Source organism: Gallus gallus, chromosome 6 (genome assembly GCF_016699485.2).
Source record: "Gallus gallus isolate bGalGal1 chromosome 6, bGalGal1.mat.broiler.GRCg7b, whole genome shotgun sequence".
Classification (NCBI taxonomy): domain Eukaryota; kingdom Metazoa; phylum Chordata; class Aves; order Galliformes; family Phasianidae; genus Gallus; species Gallus gallus.
Genome location: NC_052537.1, coordinates 17946129 through 17961394, shown reverse-complemented (window position 1 = coordinate 17961394; position 15266 = coordinate 17946129). Strand labels below are relative to the sequence as shown.

The window sequence follows — 15266 nt, the reverse complement described above, 5'->3', positions numbered from 1 at the left end:
GGCAGTTCCACCACCTCTCCACTCTTTCTGAGAAGACACCCGACCTGAACCTCCCCCGGTGCAACTTAAGGCCATCACCCCTCATAGTATCAATATAATAACAGCTCTGTTAAAATAATACGTCTCCCCCGCACTGTTTCGCTTCTTTTTAGGTAAACTTGCACCTATGAGACCTGTTCATCTGAAAAAGAAAATGTAATAATAATAATAATAACCAAGAAATAACAATTGTTCTAAATAGTATAGCTGAACAACAAGGAAATCAGTTGCTTTGGGTGTTTTGCTACAGATTGAATTGACTCTGACCCACATGAATGGATGTGACGGCCCAGCTGTAGAATTGCTAGAGAGGAAAATGATCTTTATACTCTGAAATGACTAGAAAGCTTGTTCTGTGCTTTTAAAGAAGAAAGCTGTTTTGACTAATAAAATATATACCAAAGTACCATTGAAGCCCCCAAACCTGCTAACAGACACAAATCAGCGTGAGATCCCAGCAGATTAACAATAAACTTGACATCCTTTCCATCTGATCACTGAGGTTTGAGCTAAGCTTCTCCTTGCAGTTATATTAGGCTAAAAATAGACGTTTCTAAATCCTTCAAGCTGGGAGCTGCATGCCACCACCCGGCTCCGGGAGCTGAGACCGAGGGGAGCTGCTGGAGGGTGAGGCCCACAACAGCAGCCAGCCAGGTGGGGGGCAGCCCCAGCGCCCCGTGCACAAACCCAGCAGTACTGCGTTCGTGCAGAGCTCGGGCTGAGCCTGGGAACAAAGTTCTTACACGCTAACAGCGACCGAGGGAAATAACAACATCCAATCTGTGTTCGGAGTGCGCTCCCCGGGCTAAAGGGCACTCCGTTCATTACTGCGTTACGATTCCTGTTGCTGCTGGGTGTTGATCATTTGTGCTTGGAAATCTCGTTCATTTGTAAGGGCATCTGAAGGCTGGGGAGTTTTGTTGGGTGATTTCCAGTCCTACTTACACCTCAAGGTAAATATTTTATCGTGATTCCGCCTGAGCACGCCTCCTGTACGCGCACCTGTCCTGCAGCCATCTCAGCACCCAGCAGAGAAAGCAGCAAGGATTTGGGCAGCTCCAGCTGAGGCCAACAGAGAGCAGGCAGAGCGCAGCCGAATGGCACCGGCAGCATTGCTCTCAGGACGCTGCTCCGTGCGCATCCCACTCTGTGCACGGAGACATTTGGGGCCCGAGATGGGGTGGGGGCAGAGGGACGCGGCCTCCCGCAGCCCTCCCGGCCGGGCGGCACCAGCCCCGGCCCAGGCAGCGTGGGTCAGGGGGCGGCACTGGGGGCTGCCGAGGCTCCGGCCCCCCTCCCCGAAAAGGGAAGCTGAAATAAAAGGCGGAGGGAGCCTTGTGTGTGTTTTTATTATTATTATTTCTGATTAAAAAGGAATTCATTTCATCTTCGCCTCCTGCCAGGGGCTGAGGTGCCGCCATTGAGGTTAACGGTGCGGAAGAATACAAAAAAATTTCATTGAGGAGGATTATAAAAGTTACTAGCTGGAACATTAACAGAAGAGTAACTTGTAAAAAATGCAATATTACAATATTCACAAGGACGGTAGAGCGTGGTAAAGCTATAAAATTCAACATTAAAATCTTCTACAGCCTAGATAACCTAGTTAACAAACATGGCATCGGAACTACTTTCTTTCCCGGGGCCGGGGGCGGCGGACCCCCCCACGGGCCGAGGACGAGGCGAGGGACACGCGGCCCCCGCTCGGGAGCCGACGAACTTTTTGTCATTAGCAAAGTGCGGGCAGCGATTTGCCTCGTCCGAAAGCGGGAGCGGGGAGCGCCGGCTCGTTCCGTTTGTCACCGGCACCAAACGCCCGCATAAATAACAGCCGGTATTTATCGCCGCTCCGACCGAATTCCGCCAGGCAAAGCGCTGGGAGCGCTTTCAAAAAAAAAAGCCCAAAAACCAAAAACACGGAGGGGAACCGGACATCGTTATCACTTTTATCACCGGTGCTACTAATGATGTTCTCCTGCAAACACGTCGGCCTCAGAGAGAAATAGACGCCGCGCCTCCAAACCGGGCGCGGATTGCGGGCCGCTGCGGAGCGCCGTACGGCAGCAAAACTTCGTCCTCCTGCGGGAGGGCAGCGCGCCCCGCTCCGTACCGCCGCCTCAACGCCGCCGCATCCTCCGGGCTCCGCGCTCCGTGTCGGGGCTGTCGAGCGTCGGGAAGCAGAGAGTGTGAAAGGGCCGGGAGAGAGGAGCGGGAGGGAATCGCTCTGAGCGGCTGCGGTTCCCCGGGGAGTTGGCAGACAGTTTGTGGAGATGTTACTCCGGAGTTTCAGACTATGATAAATATGATAATTTGTATAAAATTTGAATGGGTTCTTGTTTTCAGGGAGAATGCCTCCGATGATGAATGTTCGTGATTTTCAGATAGATGGCTGATAAAAAGTGTATTGAATTGTTGAAAGCGATTTTAATTTTAATTCTCTACCTGCAGATGTCTGATAATAATAATGTCTCCTAATAAAATAGGAAGGTGTCAGTTTAAGCAGCAGTATTTCGCTTCACTTCATCCTTCCCATCCCCAGACTGTGGCAACATTAACCTCTTCTTATAAAAAGGCACATAAAATTATTATAATTACAGAGTTATTAATTTTAAAAAGAGGGTTAGCAGGATTTTTTATTATTATTAATAGAGCTCGCACAGTACCCCCGCAAGTAAATCCCCGTGTGAAATGATGGATCCGATCGCTAATTCTATTATTAGATATTGCCTAGGAATTGCCTTTCGGGTTTTTAATTAGAGTAATTGAAACTAGATAGAGGCGGGGCTAATTATTTTTATTTTCCCCCTTTGTTATTATTTAAAAGTCATCGATAACGCTCCCCGCATTCACATCTCGGCTTCGGAAGGAGACCCGCAACAAAGCAACAAAGGGAGCGCGGCCGGCACTCCGCAGCCGGCGGTGTGCGGGGGCTGCCCGGGGCTGCAGGAGAGCACCCCCATCCCGGCTGCCGCTACCGCCGGCCCGGGCTGCTCCCCATCCAACAAAAGAGAGAGGGGGAGAGAGAGAGAGGGGGGAACAACAACTCCGGTAACACGAAGTCAATGACCTGGCAGTTACACTCTAATTAGCGCCTCCTGCAAGCGGCCCCCCGCCGGCCGCTCCGCACACGCGGGGGCACAGGAGGGCGGGCGGCGGCGCGGGGCCCCCGAGACCCCAGAGGGCAGCGGGTCCCGGCCGCACGGAGGGCCCCACGCGGGACGCGACCCGGCCCCGCACGCTGCTCCCGCCCCCCTCGAGGCCGAGAGCAGGGCCGCGGGCTGAGCCGGGCCGGCGGGGCGGGGGAAACGAGCGGCAACCCACCCGGCGGCGTAAAGTAGCGCGGAGGGTGCGAAGCGATGGGCGGCGTCCTGAGCAGCATCACCTGGCGGAGGGGTGCGGGGCCCGGGACCGCCTGGGGCACCGCGGCAGCGTGCTCTATTTGCGCAGGAGGGTGCGGGAGCGTTCTCCTCCGAGTCTCCGCACAGGTGCACCTCTAAATGTGCCCGAGCCGTCTGAAAAAGAAACGGCTACGGGCCGTGACATATATATAAACTAAACCCTCTCCGTTTTGATACAGAGATCTGCTTTTGTGTTGCCCATTTTGTATACGTATTGCCACTTACTCCTGTCCGCCGGACTCACTGCGGTGGGCGCCGCAGCCGCGGACCCACGGCCGTGCGGGGCGCGCAGCGGCCCTTTGGGGTGCGGCTGTGCGGGGCGGGGGGAGCGGGGCCGGCGGGCGCTGCGGGCCGGGGGCACGGAACCAACGTGCGTTGGGAGCGAGTGGAGAGCGGCACCGCTTCGGACGGGCGTTTGTACGGGGGGGAAAGGAGTTGAAACGACCGCTACAGACGTTGCGCAGAAACGAGTGTCGCGGAGCGGGGAAGCAGGAGCAGCTCGGCGTGTGAGGTATCGCAGTGGAACTGCTTCTGCTTCAGACCCCGGGATTAATCAAAGAAATCGGTGCGGCTGATGAGGAGTTATTCAGCAGCTGAGCTCTGGAAAGCTGCATCCCTGCTTTCTTTATACATTTTATTATTTTCAATTGGGTTGAAAAATTAGGAGCGTTTAGAGAAAAGAAATACACATTTCTTCTTCCAGCGGGCTGGAAAGCTCTGGTTTTACCCCTCCGCACACGCGCACACACACACACACTCTATCCTTCTCTTTCTATTTTTACTTCGTCTGAAGTTTGCGGTGGGGCCGAAGGAGAGGATGCTGTGGAGGCAGCCGGGAGCCGAACGGCTGCTCCTCACCCCCCCGGCACCGGGCCCGGCGGTGCGCGCCCCCCCGGGGCAGCCCCGGCGCCCCGCACCCCGCGGTGCCGGAGGGACGGCCCCAACTCCCGGCGTCTCGGTCGCCCCGGCCGGGCTCGGCCTCTTTGTCCGGTGGCGGGGGGCACTGCCGGCACCGCGTTTTGCCCCTCCCCCGGGCGCTGCCGCCGTTCGGCACAGGGCCGCGTTCCGCCCCGACGGACCGGGAAGGGGGTGAGGGGCCGACGGGGTGCGGTGCGGGGCTCGGGCCAATTTATCAGCTATTAAAGGGCCCTTCCCGGACCCGCAGAGCTCAGGGGCATTTCTCATCTCCACTCCAAACAGGGAAGGGAAAAAAAAAAAACACGTATCCAGCTATCTTTAATCATTGACTCGAGGGCACATTTCACATCATCTCTCAAATCTGCATTTTTTATGAAGTGGCCAAAACGTGTGCTGGGTGTCTAATTTTCTCTCCCTTATAGGCGCTAAGAGGAATAATGAGAAATCGGCTGGAAATTAACTTGCCTCGGCCCCTGCAGCCCGCTCCCCGCACACAGCCCGTGCCCCCGCACGCCCTTCTATAGCAGCAGGACGGCAGTGGGGGGGGGGGGGGGGGGAAGAGGAGGGAGGCGAGGGCTGCGGTCTGGGGACGGAGCCACAAACTTCGCCTTTCGCCGCCGCCCCCAGGCCTTGGCGGGGTCCCTGCCCAGGGACAATGGCCGCATCCCGGGGCGAGAAGGGCACGCACGAGCCACATCTCCGGGTTTTGCTCTTCCCGCTGAGGGACCTCTCCCAAACCGAACCCGGCCCCCGGCGCGCAGGGAGCTCCTCGAGTCCCGGACCGAGGGATGCGAGAGGCGGCGGCTGGGGGAGAACATTTATTTCCGAGGTTTTAACAGACGGAAACGCATTATCGCCGTTGTCGTTATCGTTCCCCTTACTATTATTATTATTAATTCCCGGGCTACCGGAGTTTTCCACCGCGGTTTTCCACCGACGCGGGGGCGGCGGCCCAGGACGGGAGGTGCACCCCTGCCCGCCCGAGGCTGCCCCTTTGCTCCCCCCTCCCCACCCGTCCCCCTCCGAGCCCTCCCGCAGTGCCCCTCGGGGGCCGGGAACTGTTGCTGCTGCCCGCGGTGGGCACCGCACAAGGAAGGAGCGGGCAGTGGTGCCTGCGGCTCGGAGCCGGCGCTCCGCGGGGCTCTGGGAGCTCCGAAAAGGGCCGCGGCGAAACCGCCCCGGCTGGCAGCCGTGCTTCTGCTGCTCTGCTCTAATTCTGATGTCTGCTAACTGTTTGATGGCCCTGTAAAAACTTTTCTCTTCTCTTCTTTTTTCTTCTTTTTTTCTTTTTCTCTCTTCTCTTCTAGTCTCTTATCCTTTTTATCTTTTCTTCCCTTCCCTTTCCTCTCCTTGCCTCTCTCCTCTCCTGTTCCCCCACTCCCTTCTCTCTGTCCACAAAAGCTACAGGATTTATTTTCTCATTTTCTGTTTCCCTGTTCTCATATTTCCCATTTTTCACATTGAAATCTCACCACCACTCTATTTATCCATCCATCCATCCTGTTTTCATCTGCAAATTAAACGTCCCCTTCTTTCATTCAGTCCTTTTTTCTCTAATATCAGTAAAAATCAATGTGTCTCCTGTCCATCCATCCATCCCGATTCCTATCTCTCACTTTGCTTCATCCTTTCTATTTTCCCTTCTCCCACACGCTACCACAGCACGCATTCTATGTCTGCAGCCCCTCGGATTACCGGTGATGCCCCACTTTTCCTTTCTTTCGCTTCTGGGAAAGGCTATCGGGTGTCCCCCACCCTGTACCCCCCAGCCCATTTCTCCCCTGACCCACAGAGTTACAGCTCAAATCCCGGCCCCGAGGACAGCGCCGGCTCTGGAAACTTGTCCTGAACTCCCGGGGGGGGAGAAAGAAGAGAAGGGAAAGGTCTCCCGAACTGAGCCTGGGCTTGGTGGGACGGGAGGGACGCGACGGGGCGTCCCGGCCGTGTGCGAGCATTCGGGGCAGCGCTCCTCGATGGGAGCCTCACTCGAGCACAGCGCAGCGCGAGACCCCCCCGGTGCGACTGCAGCGGCCGCCCCGCGCAGCTCCGGCCGTGCCGCACCGCACCGCACCGCACCGCAGTGCCCCCCCTGGCGGCCCGAGGGCAGCCCGGGCCGGGCGGGCGGGGCGGTGGGGTGCGGGGGCGGCGGTGCCGCTGCGTTTTTGTCGTTTGACTGTTCCGAGGGCCGGGGTTAATCATTGCGCCGTGCTGCCAAACATTGCCAGGCTGCCCCCCCGGGGGCCGCCGCGCCCCTCGCTCCCCGCAACGGGGCGGCCTCGGCCCACGCGTACGTCCCTCGCGGCTCTTCCCACGCACCCGGACCCCGCGCCCCAACACGGCACCAGGGCCCAGCACCGCGGCGGCTTTGCGGAACGCGGCGGCGGGGTCGTGAGCGCTACAGCAGCGCTGAAATCACCCCGAGACCGCGGGGGACCGGGACCAGAGGGAGCCCCAGGCCTGGCGCAGCTCCCCTCCCCAGCGACCCCCCCTCGGGTGCTCCGTGCCTCCCGGCCGGGGAAAACGAACGCCACGCAGAGGGGAAGGCCCCGAGTTCCTCAGGGTTCTCCCAAAGCAAGCACCCACAGGTGCGCAACTTCCTGCTCCATCCCCGCTACCTGTTGCGGTCACTGCTGTTCCATCTACGGGGAAGGAGCCCGACACCTCCCGCCCGCATCCCCTCGGGACTTTGCTCCTTACAACATCGGTCCCGGCTATTGCCTGAAGAGGGGGACGTGGGGCCTGGGCCTGGAGCGGAGGCCCGGGGGGGCTCGGGAGGGTGCCTGGGAGGCTCTGGGGATCCCGGGAGGGTTTTGCCGCCCGATCGCAGGCGGGGCCGCTCCCGCTCTGCCTCCGCATTTCCCTGGGAACTTTCTATTCCGGAGTTAACTATTAACCGCAGGAAAGCAGGCAATTTTCTTCGGAATGCCAACTATTTCCTTCATCCAGCAGATAGATGGGGTGATCGATTAATATGGAAATTGATATTAAAATTCGGGTGGCGGACAGGAACGCTATCCCCGCAGCCACAGCCGCCCGGGTAGAGCCACACGCAGAGCGGCCGCCCGGGAGAGGAGAGCGGAGCGGCTGCCGAGGGCTCTCCGGGGCTCTCCAAGAAGCGCTCTAATTGCGGCGTGCGGGAGAACGCGGCCACAGCCCCGGGGGCCGCCCCACGGGGAGAGGGCTGGGGGCACGGTGCGGGGGGCGGGCAGGGCCCGCTGGGTGAAGGCAGGGATTGACGCACACGATCAGAGCCGCACGGGTTCCCCAGAGCCCCCGGGTCGCCCTTTCCTGGGGCTCCCCTCGGCCCCCACATGCATGCTGCCTGCCTCCACCCCCCTCATCCCCCTTCCCCCCCCGCGCCTTTTCACGCCTTTTTCTTTTTCTTCTTCTTTTTCTTCTTCTTTTTCTTTTTCTTCTTCTTGTCCTTTTCCCCCCATCCTTCCGTATTCCGGAGGGGCACTTCCCGGACCGCGCTGCCCCCCGCCCCACCCTTCGGTGCCCCCCGCCCCGGTGCCCCCCCCGGCCGCCCGTCCCGCCGCCCGAGCCGCGCGGTATGAAGTTCTAACTGGTTGGTGTCAGGCAGCTCTCTCTAAGCAGCCTGGCGTGACGGATTAAACATCAACTAGTTAAATAAAAATTAATATCAACTGCCTCCTAACTTCTAATGTCATGTTGTTTATAACTAATGAACTGATTAGGGGATAAACACATCAGGAAGACATTTCTGCTTCCCTGCTCTTTCGAGAGAGATTTGCAGAATTCAAAGCAAATCTCCCAGAGTCCCTCCCGGGTTTTTCCCAGCCCGGCCCGGAGCGGGGGGGGATCCGCGGGGCCGCTCGGGGCAGCTCGGGCCCGGCCGCCCCTATTTAAACCCCTCGGCCGCACACGGCGCACGGCAGCGGTGCAGGGAACGGGGCCGGTCCGAGCAGCCCTGGCTGTGCCGCCGCCGCCGCCGCCGTCGCTCCCTCTCCGCGGCGGGCTGGAAAAATGCTCATTGCTCCTCTATTGACTTCTGGCGCCCCATTTTCATATTTAAAATGAAAGTTTTCTTCCTTTGCTCGAAGCGACAATCGATGCTCGTTAAGCGTTATGGAGGAAAGCGCTCCCCTCACCACCTTTATTTCCACGGCGATCCCGTGTCCGTGGCACGCTCCTCGCCTGGCCGCGTCGTTAACGTTTTCCCAAACACTTCAGAAAAAGAAACAGAGGCGCTCGGTGCCCCCGCCCGCCCCATCCCGGGGAGGCCCCGCGCCTTTAAGTACTGTTTGCCCAGCACCGCCGGCTCTGACAAGACAATAATAACAGGGGAAGCTTTTTAAAAACCAATTTAGCAAATGCAGAAATGTAATTTTAATGAAGAATCGATAGCAGAATGGTTCATTTTTCCTGGGACTCCTTGTTGGAGCTGAGAGAGACTTTCAATCAATGGGGAGATGGAAGAGGGAGGGGGAGAAAGAGAGAAAGAAAAATATTCGCTCGGTGATGTCTTTAGCACGGGGAATTTTTCTTATTTTCCGTGTGGCTTTGTTTTATTTGTTATTTATTCTCGGCCGAGAAGCCGGCACCGAAACGCGGCGGTGGGAGCGCGGCAGACGGGCGGGCGGCTCCGGCGGCACAAAGCGCCCCGGGCCGCTCCCACCGCACCCCGAGCTGAGGGCCGCCGGCCCCGGGGGGGGCTGTCCGGTCCCGGGGGCCGCACGGCCCTGCCCCACCCCGCCCGGCCCCGAGCCCAACTCCGAGGAAGTTGCTCCCCGTCCCCTCGGCTCCCGTCCCCGCTGCCCCTCTCCAGGCACACGCGTGCGGTAATAAGACAACAAATGAATGCGCTGTCGCGACAAGGCCCCCCCGCAGACAGCCGGCCCGTGGGAGGGGGCAGGGACCGGGGAGCGGAGCCCCGCACGGCCCCGCGCCCCCGCCGCCGCACCGGGGCAGGTGAGTCCCTCTCCACTTTTATAAGCAGCAGTGCTGCCTTTGCTTTGATTGTTATTTATTTTCCCCTCCTTTTAGCCTGTCCCGGCTCAGTAGAGCGGCGTTTCTTTCTCTGTGGCTGGCTATTTTTTTTTTATTTTTTTTTTTTGTGGTGGTGGTGCTGTGGTGTGTGTGTGTGTGCGTTGTTATCTAAACCGTTTAGTTTTGGGTGGTTGCGCCTAGATCTCGGAAGTCAGCGGGGGAAAGCAAGACACCCGAGCGGGGAGGAGAGAAGCGAAGAAAAGGCCGCGGCGGATCCGCGCTCCGCAGCCGTCCCGGGGAACCGGGCCATTAGGCAGAGAGAGGAGCATGGCTCAGAGCTCGGGGAGAGCAGGTAAGGGGCGGGGGGCGCTGCATATTCAGCAGGGAGGGGTGAGGCCGGCCCCCCGACTCCCTCCTTTGGCAGGAGGCCGCCTGCCCCCGCTCTCTCTCTCCCTCTCCCCCCCTCCCCGGCCCCCCCCAGCCCTTTCCACCCCTCCGCCCGCTGCCCCCTTTCCTACAGGGCCCCCGCTCTCGCCCCAGCGCTGCTGGCTCCCTGCCCCAGCCCGGAGTTCTCTCCCGTCTGTAAAAAGTTGAGGGCGTCGCACGAGCTTCACGCACCCCGCGGCTCTCAGCCCCCCCCGGAGCCCCGCTTGCCGTTCTGCCGCCGGCACCGCACGGGGCTCCGCGCGGCCAGCGTCGGTGGTAGCGGGCGGAGGATCGGGGCCGGGCCGACGTGGGGGCCGCGCCGCCCCCCGAAACCGACAGACGGGTCCCCGGGCCCCCTCCCTCCCCGTCTTCAATTTTATGATGTGCAAACAAAGCTCCGAACGAGCGCCGTCGGAGAGGAAGGATTTTCCTCCCGTCGCGGTAAAAACACAACGAGGCGGTGCGGTTCTTTGAAATCACGTCGGTAAACGGGGCTTGGAATTGAGGGATTCGGGAGGGGGAAAAGGACCGAAGCGCAAACGGAGGCTGCGAACGCGAAGCTGCCGGTGCCGGCCCCGGGGGCGGAGGGGTTCGGCGCACGGCCACGGGGGCGGCAGGAGGAGAGCGCGGCGCTCACAGCCCCGTCCGTGCCGTTCAGCCCCCGTAGAAACGGGGCTGAGCTCCTCGAGAAACGTTCCTCGCCAACGCGTCGTGGGGGTGGGTATGTGCATGTACACACATCCACGCGCGAGAGTTTGTATTTTCCTGATCGAATCAATTAAACACACCGCATTTGTTTTGCGTTATATACGACTATTACACGGCTTTACCAAAACGTAAAGGAAAAAAATGGAAAGGCAACGAAAAAGGCCTCCTTAAAGGACAGGCCGGAGCGGATTTCTTTGGCTGCTCTGCACCGAATGGCTTCGGAGCCGAAACCGAAAAAAAAACCCAAAAAACCTTCGGAAAGTTTGCGACCCCCTCCGCTCCTTTTCCCTTCTGTGTTTTTAAAGGATCTGCCGAAGTCCCTTCGCATCTGAGGTTTAAATAGGGAGATCAATAGAAAACAGTTGTAATGATCTAATTAATTATGGCAAAATTAAAAGCGAGTAGAAAATCAATCTCTGATGGTGTTGAAGATGGAATTAAATTGATAGTCCATCTGTTCACCTCCTAGACCGTATAAATATGCAACCCAAGGACGGAGCTAATGGGATCAAGCTGCCGGGGAGACTCTCTCTCCATCTCTCTCCCTTCTCGTTACCCCTTTCCCTCGCGGAGCTCAGCCCCGCACACGGCCGCGCCGCTCCCGCACCGGGCCCCGCCGAGCGCCGGCCCGCAGCGCCGTGGGGCGGGCGGGGGGGAAGCGGAGCGGCGGCGCTCGGTGACAGCGCGTTCCCCGCCGTGCTGTTTTTAAATCGAACGGACAGGCTTTATTATGACGATGATGACTACGGAGCGGCGCGCGAACGCCCGCTCCCGCTCAGCGTCCCTCTCCCAGCCGCCCGTTCCCCGCTATGCGCTTGCGGGCCGGGCCGGCAGGCTGCGGGACTGCCTTCCGTCCCGGCCCCTTTCCGCGGTGGAGGTCGGGGCCGGAGGGCAGCTGCCCACCGCTGCCCACCGCACCCACGGCCGCGGCGCCACGGGGGATGGGGGGCCGAGGCAACCCGAGCTGCAGCCCCGGGGCCGGGGGGGGGGGGGGTCGGGCCCCGCCGGGTTCGCCTTCCGCTCGCGCTGCCGCAGCCGGGCGGAGAGCGCCCGGGGGGGCACCCGCGGCCCCGATCGGATTTATTAATTGATGTATTGAAAAGCGGGATTGATTGACATCCCCTAATGGAAATTACAGCCCCGCCATCCCGCTGAACGCTGCCCTCCCGGCCGTCCCTTCATAAAGGAACCCTTGAGGCGAAAGGTAGATTTTCATTTAAAGTGCACCGTCCTCAATTTCACAGATTAGATACATTTTAAACACAGACACACATATTGCAAATTAGAAGCTAATTTAATTATAAATCAAAACTGGGCATAAATCCGCACTCACCACAAAGGACCCATTTAGCAGAACGCGGCCACCTCCCCTAACCCTGGGAAAGCGCCCCGCAGAAATAACGCCGTGCCCAACGCCGGGCGGAGAGCGGGCACGGACCGGGCGGATCCACGGGAGTCATTTCCCCACGGCGGGGAGGGGGAGAGCCCCGCGTGGCACAAATGAGATCATCACACGGGGACCGTTCCCCTACGAGAAAGGGATTCTCCGATAAACAAAAGTTTGCATAGATGTAGAAGGTTGTAATTCGGAACTTACAGGCTGGGAGGGAGTCGGAAGCAGCAGATTTTGAAGTCCGGCAGCTCGGCATGGACAAACGCGCTCACGCACACGCACACGCACACACACGCACCCAGAGCCGGGCTCGGGCTGCTCGCTGACGCCGGGCTCGCGGCCCCGGGGGGAGGCACGAGCGGAGCGGGCACTGCGGCGCGGCGCGGCGCGGCTCGGAACGGCTCGGAACGGTTCCGCCCGGCGCGGCTCGGATCCTCCCGTGCCGCCCCGCTCCGCTGCCGGGCGTGCGCCGGCGGACCCGTCCCTCTGCCCAGCCGGGATCCGGGGGATGCTCGCAGCGCTCCTTCCCCGCCCCCTCCGCCTCCAGCCCCTCTTTTGGAGCCGATTTCCCCCTCTCTCCTCTCCCCTCAGTCTCTCACCATGCAGACCCCCCATCCTGCAGCCCCTCGGTCTCCCCGCACTCCTCTCTCCGCTTCTCGCACTCAGACGCTCTGAGCTCCGGGGCCATTAACACCACGGTGCGGGAGCAACGACTCTCTCTGCCACTCTGTAATTAGGCGCCGAACTTGTGCTGCCGCGGCTCCCGGGGACGAGAAGGAGCGGGGATAGGCGGGCAGAAGTCCCAAGCCCGGCTCCGGCCCGGTTCCGGCTCTCTCGGGGTGGCAAAGTGGAAAAAGTTTCCCTACGAACTTCCCCGGCCCCTCCGCGGTCCCGCAGCCCGCACCGCCGGCGGAGCGCTCCCGCAGTGCCCCCGCGGCCCGCACCTGCGGCTCCCGGCCCGTGTCGAGCCCGGCGGTGCCGGGGGCATCGAGGTGGGGGGGCGAGGAGACGACTGCTGGGTTGTGTGTGGCACAGATCGTGCTGGCAGAAAAGAGGGGAGCGGGAAGGAGAGAGGAGAGGAGGAGAGAGAGAGTGAAAGATAGGAAAGGAAGGAAGGATGGAAGAAGGGAAATATGGAAGGAAATAAGGAAGGAATGGAAGAAGGAAGGAAAGAGGAAGAGGAGAGAGAGGAAGTAAGAGAGGAAACGAGAAAGGAGGAGAAAGAAAAAAAGAGAGAGAAAGAAAGAGAGAGAGAGAGAGAGAGAGAGAGAGAAAGAAAGAAAGAAAGAAAGAAAGAAAGAAAGAAAGAAAGAAAGAAAGAAAGAAAGAAAGAAAGAAAGAAAGAAAGAAAGAAAGAAAGAAAGAAAGAGAAAGAAAGGAAGGAAGGAAGGAAGGAAGGAAGGAAGGAAGGAAGGAAGGAAGGAAGGAAGGAAGGAAGGAAGGAAGGAAGGAAGGAAGGAAGGAAGGAAGGAAGGAAGGAAGGAAGGAAGAAAGAAAGAAAGAAAGAAAGAAAGAAAGAAAGAGGAAAAGAGGAAGAGAGGGAAGGAAGGAAGGAAGGAAGGAAGGAAGGAAGGAAGGAAGGAAGGAAGGAAGGAAGGAAGGAAGGAAGGAAGGAAGGAAGGAAGGAAGGAAGGAAGGAAGGAAGGAAGGAAGGAAGGAAGGAAGGAGGAAGGAAGAAGGGATAATAGAAAGAAAGAAAGAAAGAAGGAAAGAAGGAAAGAAGGAAAGAAGGAAAGAAGGAAAGAAGGAAAGAAGGAAAGAAAGAAAGAAAGAAAGAAAGAAAGAAAGAAAGAAAGAAAGAAAGAAAGAAAGAAAGAAAGAAAGAAAGAAAGAAAGAAAGAAAGAAAGAAAGAAAGAAAGAAAGAGAAAGAAAAAAGGAAGGAAAGAAAGAAGGAACTGTAGAGGACTATTTCACTCCCAAAGCCGTTGGAGCAGTGCTCCCACGCCCCGCACCGCCCGCGCCCCGCAGCTCTTTGTGCGATCACTTTTGGAGCTGCGGATCCCGCGCAGTCAGTGCCGCTCTCCGGCCCGTCTGACTGCCAGAATGACCCTTTCCAGGGCACAGCGATGGGAGAGCTAAAGGGTTTTTCGCTGATCCGCAGCAGTTTTCGCTCCCTCCCCGTTTTTATGGGTGTATTATAGTTAGGGGTTATATAAATGTTTTTGCGTGTGATAACTGTAAATCCTAACATTTGCAAATGGCCCGGAGGCAAACTAACCTTGGACGGGCAGAGAGAGGGAGGGAGGGAGGGTCTCCCATTACTGCTGATTAAAAGGAGGCTTTAATAAGCGTCTAATTCACTCATCGGGAGTTTTATGGAGAAATTAGAGGCGGACACAAAAAAGACATCTCGGTGGGGGGGGGGAGGCGATGCAGAGGGGGCTCACACGCCCAGGGCAGAGGGAAGAAGCAGCTGGGCCTCGGCACCGCACGCTCCCGGGCCCGGCTCCCGCGGGCGGACGGCGGCGGTTCCCCTCCCTCCCGGCCCGGCGGCGTGCGAGGCTCGGGAACGGGGCGCAGACAAAAGGAGGGGGCGAGGCGGAGGATGCGCGGCGAGGCCGCCCCCCCGCCTCCATCCCCGGGCTGCTCGGGCCCGGCGGGGACGGGAAGGGCAGCGCCGGGGCAGCGCGGCGGCGGAAGCCCACGGCCCCATCTGCCCGTGGCCCGAGTTGGGGGGCTCGCCCGGCTCCGGCCGGCCCGGTGCGCCGAGAGGCGGCTTTGTTGCAGAAGTGTCTCTTCACATCGTCGGCTTTTCCCCCTTTCTTTCTTCCTCTCTCTCTTTTTTTTTTTTCCCTTTCCTTTTTTTTTTTTTTTCTTTTTTCTTTTTTCTCCCCCCTTCAGTGAGGCTGTAAAAGGTCTCCAGCTTGTCTCGTTTTTGTGGCGAACGCTCTCTTGTAAAGAGGAGAGGTTAAAGTGTCGGTGACTGAATAAAGAGCAGCACACGTGGGCTATTACCATTCAGGGCAAACAAATGCAGAGAAGGGGAAAGCCAGCAGCAGCCTCGGCGGGGGGAGGCCCCCCCGGCGCACGCCCGCACTCGGCCCGCAGCCCCGGCCCCGCCGCGGCCCCGCGTCCCCCAGACATGGAACCCACCCATGGCTCACAAAGGAGCGAGAGAAAGCGAGAGGGGGAGACACGAGGGGGTCTGAGATGGGAAAAAAAAGAAAGTAGCTTTAGGGGGAATGTGCTGTGGAGTGTGAAATTGCAGCCCGTGGTGCTCCATATTGTACCAGAAGCTCTCCAAAAACTCATCCTCCAACGTGACCAGAGGTGCTCGGAGGGAGAGGGGCTCAGAGACGCGGGGGGAGGGGGAGGAAGGGGCTTTCATTCTTTTTGCTCTCCCTTCCCTATTAATCGTTCATTTAAAGCCTAACTCGCCGTTTGTGTGTTAACCCGGGCCGCCCAGAGCAGCCCCGGCTCTCCCGCAGAGCCG

At 58.9% G+C, this 15266-nt stretch overlaps 1 protein-coding gene and 2 long non-coding RNA genes across 10 annotated transcripts in view; 2 read left to right on the top strand and 1 right to left on the bottom strand.

The window, feature by feature from the left end:
• LOC101749795 overlaps nt 1-15266 on the bottom strand; it is a 326633-nt gene that overhangs the window by 123705 nt on the left and 187662 nt on the right. Inside the window, exon 1 of one of the 6 annotated variants that reach the window (XR_005861109.1) lies at nt 6971-7701. The exons of the other annotated variants lie outside the window; for them this stretch is intronic. This is a non-coding gene — a long non-coding RNA (uncharacterized LOC101749795). Of the gene's footprint in view, nt 1-6970; nt 7702-15266 lie in introns of those variants that run through there. 6 annotated transcript variants of the gene reach the window in all.
• On the top strand, nt 866-2538 carry LOC121111212. The gene is made up of 2 exons (XR_005861113.2): nt 866-992; nt 1443-2538. It is a non-coding gene; the product is annotated as an uncharacterized LOC121111212 (long non-coding RNA).
• Nucleotides 8248-15266, top strand: part of PAX2 (paired box 2) — a 92706-nt gene continuing 85687 nt past the window's right edge. For all 3 annotated transcript variants that reach the window (XM_025151472.3, XM_025151477.3, XM_025151471.3), the window contains exons 1-2: nt 8248-9287; nt 9507-9657. In XM_025151472.3, the coding sequence (XP_025007240.1) occupies nt 9177-9287; nt 9507-9657 (262 nt within the window). In that variant the 5' untranslated portion in view covers nt 8248-9176. The remainder of the gene's footprint in view (nt 9288-9506; nt 9658-15266) is intronic.